The sequence below is a fragment of the Chenopodium album genome, chromosome 13 (genome assembly GCF_948465745.1).
Source record: "Chenopodium album chromosome 13, dcCheAlbu1.1, whole genome shotgun sequence".
NCBI lineage: Eukaryota > Viridiplantae > Streptophyta > Magnoliopsida > Caryophyllales > Amaranthaceae > Chenopodium > Chenopodium album.
In genome coordinates, this window is record NC_137846.1 from 14,228,518 (window position 1) to 14,237,862 (window position 9,345).

Genomic DNA, 9,345 nt, shown 5'->3' on the forward strand with positions numbered 1-9,345 from the left:
GTCACACTTATGACCAAAGTCCCCATCATAATCATCATCCTCATCACTCACATTCTCAAATCTCAACCTTAGATTATATTTTATGGACATTATACGCGGCACTTCCATTTTCAACTTCAACTCCCTTTATCTATTAGTTAAATATTTTTATTAATTGTAAACAATTATAAAATAATTATTAATTTAATCTTTATTGAATTATTTCAAATGATCCCACGCGCCACGCTTCTCTCTCAACAATCCAACTTTTTCAAATCTCTCTGCTTAAACCCCTTAAAACGACACTCTAATCCTCAAAACGACACTATCTAACCCTCAAAACGACGCCCAACTTCAATCCCAAAAATCCCACATTCCTCCGAAACTTCCTACCAATCTTCGCATTCATCATCTATCTCTCTCTAGAATTTCCCATTTTCTCTCTCTAGAAAAACCCACCAAACCCAGGAAGAGAGAGAGAGAGTGAAAGAGTGGCGGGAAGAGAGAGAAAGTGAGTGTTAATGGAGCAATCAGTATTGGATGACGTCATCCGTCGTCTACTGGAAGTAAGAGGTAGACCAGGGAAGCAAGTTCAGCTTTCTGAGTCTGAGATCCGTCAATTATGTTTACAATCTAAAGATATTTTTATGAAACAGCCTAATCTTCTTGAACTTCAAGCACCTATTAAAATTTGCGGTAATTTTTTCATTTGGGTTTTGCTTAATTCTTTGTTTGTTTGGATTATATGATTGTTTGCTGTGTTTCCAATCATTATTTTATCTGGGATTTGCTTAATTTTTGTATATTTGATTTGTATGATTGTGGGTAGTGATTTTCAATCTTTATTTTATCTGGGATTTGCTTAATTTTTGTGTATTTGATTTGTATGATTGTGGGTAGTGTTTTTCAATCATTATTTTATCTGGGTTTTGCTTAATTTTTTTGTAATTTTAATGAATTTGATTTGGGTTAGTGTTTTTAATCATAATTTTACCTGCGTTTTGCTTAATTTTTATGTACTTCGTATCTGATTTATAAGATTGTGGGTAGTGTTTTTCAATCATTAACATTAGTTTATATGATTTTTGCCCAAATTTCTGTCAAGTTGTTGTATTGTAATATGGGTAGTGTTTCCTAATCATTATTCTATCTGGTTTCTGTTTTGATTTGAGCTATTTGATCTTAATAATTATGAGTGTTATGTTAATAATCAATACTTATTTTCTTTTTTACCTGTTGACCCATGATTGATGTGTTATTAATTTAATATATTATAGGTGTATAGGTTTTATCTTCTTTTAGATGTTGAGTTTAGATACATGTCTATTTTACCAGTTTACCTTTTTATTTAACACTAATTATACGAATTATGATTGGACTCTGTTGGAGTTATTTGGTTACTGTTGAAGTTTAGTGTGTGAGCTCTAATTCATCTAGATAAGATCTTGATTTGATTTTGCTGCTGATGGAAATTATTTCTGTTCTTTTGATTTGAATCCAACACATTGCGGTTGAATTAGATCAAGGTCTGAAATCTGAATTTCATATAAAGATCTTTTAATATAATCAGCTAATTAACGGGAGAAAATAGTTACATTTCTCTAAGAGAGTGTTACACTATGGAAGAGAGTGTTGCTGATGCATTAGTTTTTTTTTTTTTTTTTTTTTTCAAGGTGTGGTAAATACAAAATTTGAAGCCTTTAGCTTGAGCTAGTGACCTGAAATGATTAAATAGTCCCACTGATTAAAATTTCATTTGTTGAAATGTTTTTATATTTGGTATTTCTCTTGTATAGAATCAGCTATCTACTAGTAATTGCAATAAATATTTCTCTAAATGTCATTTTACATAATATGTACTGCAGTACCTTAATAACTAGTTTATCACACATTTTGATGTAATCAACTAATTTATACACTTTTTGCTAGCATTCATCAGCCACTAATCAAAAATTGAATGCTGAAACAGAATGATCAAAGGATTATTGTTTTTAACTTAAAATGCCATGAAACATGTTCATTGCTAGAAGTGATCTGCAATCATGTTTATTATCTTTAAGTGAAGTACTCTTTTCCTTACAAAGTGATAGAAATTAAAGGAGGTATGTGGGGAATCTGGTGATTGATATCAATAGGGCAGGGAAGTTTTAGTGAAATTTGGAAAATTTTCTATGTGAGTGTAGGCAACCCAAGGAATTTATCACTTGCCTGTCAGCTTGAGTTAATATTTGTGTAACAGAATATATTCCATTCTCTATTTATCACGTAATAGAACATATATGGTGTTGTGAGCTCTACTCTCGCTGTGAAAGAAAGAAAGTTACATTATAGCTACCAGCCTGCAACAATTATTCTGTAAACTGAAAACACTTAAATCGTAATGCTTGAAGCCTTGAATGGTTTGTTGAGAACTTTTCTCTTTCTGTTTAGGTTTTATTTTTCGTATAATTTATCACTGACGGCCCATTGTCAACTGGAATTTCAGTGTGTGAATTATGACTAACGTACTTGGAATTCTTTTGTAGATCTAAGGCATGCATGTTTGACTGCTTTAGAAATATTTTAACCACCATGGTTTTAAACTTAATGAGCCATTCATCATAACCTAAAAGCCAAAATATTATTGGTCTTTGACTCCTTTAGAAATGGACAGCGTGCTATTTTCATTGTTATCTATTTTGGTTGTTGAATTGTTGAGTATTCATGTCTGATTGCTTATTTACATGTGATTTGCAGGTGATATACATGGTCAATATTCTGATCTTCTAAGACTTTTTGAATATGGTGGATTTCCTCCTCAAGCAAACTACTTATTTTTGGGTGATTATGTTGACAGAGGCAAACAAAGCTTGGAGACTATTTGTCTTCTTCTTGCGTATAAGATAAAGTACCCTGAAAATTTCTTCCTCTTGAGGGGAAATCATGAGTGTGCTTCAATAAATCGTATATATGGATTCTATGACGAATGCAAGAGAAGATTTAATGTTAGATTATGGAAAGTCTTCACTGAATGCTTCAACTGTTTACCAGTTGCAGCCCTTATTGATGAGAAAATTCTGTGTATGCATGGAGGCCTCTCACCTGATCTGCACAATTTGGACCAGATACGAAATATGCAGCGGCCTACTGATGTGCCTGATACAGGTTTGCTGTGTGACCTTCTCTGGTCAGATCCTAGCAAAGAGGTCCAAGGCTGGGGTATGAATGATAGGGGAGTTTCATATACATTTGGTTCTGACAAGGTGACAGAATTTCTTGAGAAGCATGATTTAGACCTTGTTTGCCGTGCACATCAGGTCAGGCTGCCAATTTAATTTAACTGTTTTAAAAAATAAAAAATAAAAAACTTTGTTCATTTCAAATCCTTTTTCTTTTGATGGTGGATAATTAGATTTAGAGATAGTTATTAGCAGCTGTTGTGTTCTGCCTCACTTTTGCATGTTATGTGTATTCATTTTATAAGCGTTTAATATAAAACCCATTTGATAGGCTGTGATAAATGAGGGTAATAAGAAAGAAAACTGTATGCAATTTTGTTAAGAAAATAAGTAAATAAATAAATAAAAATCACATGCCAAATTGCCAATGTCTGTGGTAATGGAATTTCATCCCAAATCACGTGACTCATTTCTTTAATTAATATTTCAACTCAATTCCTCCTTTATGGTAATGGATAATAATGGAAATTGGAAATTTGGAAGAAAAAGCAAATTTTTTGATGGACTAGCATTGCTATGGAAATTGACAAGGGACTTCTATGAAACTACACTAGTAATCCATTAAATTCACCCACCATCTATTACCATCTGCCTAACAAACTGATAGTATTCTTTTCCAAAATATCCCATCTACTCCTATGCTCTCAGAAAGTCAGAACTGATATCAATCTTCTTGATAATCCAGGTAGTGGAGGATGGATATGAGTTTTTTGCAGATCGGCAGCTTGTAACAATATTTTCTGCACCTAATTATTGTGGAGAGTTTGATAACGCTGGTGCTATGATGAGTGTGGATGAAACTTTGATGTGCTCATTCCAGATATTAAAGCCTGCAGAAAAGAAAACAAAGCTTTTAGGTAGCAGTACTACTACTGCTAAGCCTGGTAATGGAGTCAACTTTTTTGGGAGCACTACAACCATGAAATCTGGAACTTCTCTCCCAGGGGTCAAGGTAATCTAGCTTCCATTTACTATATAAGATCAAGTAGAATTTTCTGGAACTCTTGGTTGATTTAAATCTTTGCATCTTGGCTTTCTATTATGCCTTCCCATGTCCTGGAATAACGCTGTCTTCCTTTTGTTTTGTTTGTGCTTTAAGATTGAAAGCAAAAACTTAGAGTTGACTAGTTGAGGAGCCAAAATAAATTCACCTTTCTTTTTTTCTTGTTAAAAGCTCTTAGGACTAAGCTTAACCTGAAATTCGGCACTTGAATCCGCCTATTCTTTTTATTTGTAAATTCTGCCCATCTTCACCTTGGTTAGAGATTACTATTAAATTAAACCCCTGTTTTTGGAATTTATGTGTGCTCTTCTTTTCTCCAATCTTCACACCTCAAAGTGGCGAAAGTGCCTTGAATATTATTGCTATTGGTTTAAACAAAGTAGGTGACCAATTAGAATCATGTTATGACTTATGAAAGTATTAATATGCAACATATTTTATCTATGATGTAAATATATGTGGACATTATAGCATGATTGTGTTGTTACTGTTTATACCATATACTTCTTGATTTTCAAATGAACCACTTTTAAATCTACACTATTAACACACTATACAATCTCTGTCTTTGGTGATTTTTATAAGCGTAGTCTTGTGGGGTCTTGTTAGAAACGTCACATGTTAAGGGTTGAAGTTATGCGTTGTCAAGCATGAAAAAAGTGTTTCGTTGAAAAGGCGGTTGACACTAATTTAAATAAATGGATAAAGGAACAAGGAACCTAGCTAAACTCAAGCATATGAATATCATGCTCTCCATTATAAGGTTGTTAACTTGACTGTTCATGATCTTCTTGTGTCTATCATACTACGTTTAAACAGATTTATCTCTTGAACTAAAACCTGGTTGTTACTTCCTCGGTCTTTAAATAATCGACCACATTCGGTCAAAGATAATTTTTATGGAATTGAGTTGAAATACCATAATTGTGCTTTGTGTAAGTTTTTACATTCTACAAGGTAGTCTTATCTCAACTTATTAAGGTGAATATGGACAGCTTGTAATTTTAGAAAAATAAAAAAAAAAAATTAAAAAGTGGGCTACTATTTTGGGAGAATCCGGGAAATTAAGATGGCCATTCAGTAAGGGGTGGAAGGAGTTTGAAAAAAAAAAAAAGGAAAGAAAGAAAGAAACATGACAATATGACATATTAGATTAGCTGGTATTTGTTGGAGTATTTTTTGAATACTAAGCTTATTGTAACCAGCAAAACCTTCTTTGGCAGCAATTTGTTCTACTAATTGACTCAGTTAAAGATTTACTCATATAGGATAAATGTATTCTCAGTATCTCTAAAAACTCCTTTTGCACATTGCCTGTCTAGCTGTTGATCTTCCTAGTACCTACATCTAGACTCTTCGAATTATTTCCAAGACAACCTATGTGATCAGTTGAGATCACCAATCTGTCAAACCCCACGCACAGTCTTTTCCAATTTTTGTCTCTAAATAATAGATTTAGCAAGCATCATTCTTGTGGACTCATACCTAGAATCTTTCTTGACCAGAAGTTTCTTACTTTAACTAGAACTGCTGGATTATTTCATCTGACCTCCCATTTGAATTAAGATCTTCTGAGATCATTTGATAACGATATATTTCCTCCATGCCTTCTTAGAGTCACATTACAATAGAGTTGTGCACATGAGTACATCAGTACTTGCCTCAGGTTCCTTGTAAGAGTAGCTAACATTGGATGTAGTTCAAAACTCACTTAAAATTGTCTATCAGCTGTATGCCAAAGAGTGAAAGACAGCTTGGGATCTAAACACTTGTGTGATTGTACCTATCAAACCTTTGCCGCATCATAATTTACTTCACCTTTCAGTTTCTTATAGGTGGTGTAAATAGTTATTTCGCACTTTAATTCATTCTTTTTTCCTTTCCTTTTTCCCCCCCTATTAATAGATACCTTTTATTAATAGATGCTTGACTGGAATTTCCATATTCTACGTAGACTTTTTAATTCTTTCCCTCAATTTTTATATAGTGAGTGTAAATACAATGTACTTAAAGCACCCTATATTTCTTAGTTAGTCAGTACAGCTTTATTCCTTATGTATTGATTTAGCACATGCACATTGCAGTTTCTATGGGTGTAGAATGTGTGCATGTGTGTTGATGTAGATTGAAAATGAGAAAGGTCTAGAGAGAACATATGAAGGAAGACTCTCTTAAGAGACACATGGGTGTACAACTTCAAGTAGATGAATGCATATCAAAGGGTAAAAAACCTGCAAGGCAGTAAACATGAGCTGCCCCTGGGTGTATTCAGGAATTTCCTCATTGGAGAAGTAAAGAAAGGAGTTGGGAATATGTAGGTTATTTTGAGACAGTGACTACAGATTGACAAGGTTACAGCTCTATTGTTGTAAAATAGTCCCCTTAGAGTCGTGAAAGATGGCCTGGAAGATTAGATTTATATGGACTCCCTTGTGTATTACCTCTTGTTAATCTTCACTTTGGTCATTACATATAGCTAAGCTCAATTCCTGAATTTTGTGGGGATGTTATAGTGAAGGGATTATCTGTTCACGCATTTCTAACCAATTAACCATGTTTTGACCAAATTTCTTTTTCTAATCTGTATCTGTAGTTGAAGTATGTGGCAAAATTTCTGCTTCTTTTCTTCACTGAAGTATTCAGGATACACAAATATCATGCATCCTAATTTCTAAATATCTCTAATTTTGAGGGTCACTGCTTAGCCTGCTGCAAAGGGATTTGACTTTTATTTTCAATCAGGTGCTAACTTCATTCCTGTTTGATTTGTCACACAATGGCTAATAAGCTAGATGCCACTCCCAGTGATTCTTAAGCTGTAGAATATTAGATTTAATCTATATCTTTATTTTTGCCCACTTCATCGGTCAAGTCATGAAGGATTGCTAGGTTTCTTTGGTAATTAAATTGCAAGTTGAGCAATAATATTTCAGAACCAAATAATTTTCGTTTCAGAAGATAATAAATAGGCTATATAGTATACAGTTAGTCTAAATATTTGAAAATAACTGCTGTAATAGTTGTATGAAGAGAAGATCTAACCTCAAGATTTGAGCTGCTGGAATTAGTACAATTGATAAAAGGAATTCTGTCTTGAAAAAAGTGAGATGTTGGAGTTAGAAATTCATTATCCACAATGCTAGAGAAATGTTTCATCCGTCCACTGCATTCATAGGTCTGAGTTAGTTGGAAGCGCAATCCTTTGTCCTATCCTACTGCTATGTGTTAGTTGTAATTTGTAAAAGAGGAAGCTTTTAAGTGATTCCAACAGCAGGATCCCCACTGTTAAGGCCATTTATCGTGAATATTACAATTGTTTTGAGACTTCCTGCAAAAATTATTTGCTATGACGGCCCTGTTTTGTTCACCTTATTTTCACTTATTTATAAGTTCGGGATATAAGTTAAGATAAGGGTTGCTCAAATTTTAATTACAACTAAAATTAGTTCAAATTAGAAAAGATAAGTTCAGACAGGTGAATAAAACACGCCCTAAAAAGTCCAATATGCGAATAAAATCGTGGTCCTATAGTATAATACTTCCTCCATTTCACTAAAATTGCATCACTTCTCATTTCACTTTTGCCAATTCATTAATTCAAACATTAATGTCTGTAATTACCAACAAGTAAAAAGTACTCCCTCTATTTTTTTTAAATGCATCAGTTTGACTTTTGCACTGTTCACATGTCATGTTTGACTTAATTTTTTTGCTACTATAAAATAAATAAATATTATTATATAATATAATATATCATTAGATTCGTCACAATGTCTACTTTCATAATATAATTATGTTACGATTTTTACTAAGACAATTAAAGATATTAATGGTTAAAGTTACGTATTGGCAAATGGGTGCCAGTCAAACGGTTCCTTTTTTTCTTTTTTTAGGGAGTTTAAAAATTTGATATTATGAAAAAATAAATTAAGGCAAATGCATCATGGTTCACTAGAATGCATTATGCTCCACTATTCCTTCTATACAGAATGACTTCCTATGTTGTCTCAACCTCATATAATTGGTGTATAACTTTTTTTCCTTACAAAAATGCCTTTTAAAGTGGTTTTGTTATATCTATCTTCGCTCTATCAATTAGTGTGGTGTATTATAAAATCAAACTATTTTTCTTTCAAGACAGCTTACAAATATGTGACTATCAATTACATGCGGAGGGAGTATTTTTACTATAAAGTTGCTGGCATGTGTGTGGCATTCATAAATGTTGACATATATAACTCAAATTTATGCTTTGATTTCTCCTTTTATTTTTTTATTTTTTTTGAGGGGTAGGGGGGGGATGCGGCCTCTGCTGCTGTTAATGCATAATGTTTTCATTATTGGGTATTGCTTTTAGTTTTTTTGCTGACTCTTGATGTTAATCTTATGCAGTCATATGGTGCTTAAGTATGATAGGCGGTGGTTTTTTTTCCGAAATGACAATTCACAGTACAAAGTCCCCCTATGCTGTGACTTTTAGTGGACATGATTAGCACAAACCGTGGAGACTGGAGAGTACAAATTTGGTTTACTACGGTCTGTTAATTGTACAAATGAGAAAGAGTATCTTATATGTGATGTAAGGGATAATTTTTCTTGGCAGAAAGTACAGGGCTGGGATTTATGGAAGAGGGTGCTCGTCATTCCCTTCTGTTGTATAGACTGGCTGCTGTCATGGTTGCCGCTGCTACTTGTATGTACGCGTGGAATCACATCTCTGTCTCTCTCCCGCTATTATGTACTGTCTTTTCTTCTGAGAATGTAAACATGTCCTGACTTGTTTGCAGCATTGGCAACCCTGTTATAAGGTAACCACAGTTATTTAGTCTCTCATTTCTGTATTTTCTTGAACTACTGTATACTCCTACCCCTTCTCTTTTGTTGCTTTGTAAAACAGCATTACCGATCTGCATGTGTATTTTATATTTCAAAGCACGATCGGTTATTAGACCTTGATAATAAACTTTTATATGTTTTTTTTTTTTTTTTTTTTTTGAAACCAACTAGAACCTTTAATTAATTAAGGGACAAAGAGTTTATAAGTACAAATGGTGAAATATTTTGGGGAACATGATTCTCTCACAATTGTTCGTAACCAAAAGGAACTAGTTTAGCAAGATTATGAGCGACGCTATTTTCATCTCG

The 9,345-nt window shown here is 33.4% G+C and overlaps 1 protein-coding gene across 1 annotated transcript; it reads left to right on the forward strand.

The window, feature by feature from the left end:
* The first annotated feature begins 243 nt into the window (after positions 1-243).
* LOC145574616 (serine/threonine-protein phosphatase PP1-like) lies at positions 244-9,108 on the forward strand. Its single transcript, XM_081632446.1, has 4 exons — positions 244-675; positions 2,716-3,275; positions 3,883-4,149; positions 8,593-9,108. The coding sequence occupies exons 1-4, from the start codon at positions 501-503 to the stop codon at positions 8,605-8,607; spliced, it is 1,017 nt and encodes a 338-aa protein (XP_081488572.1). The 5' UTR covers positions 244-500; the 3' UTR covers positions 8,608-9,108.
* The last annotated feature ends 237 nt before the right edge of the window (positions 9,109-9,345 follow it).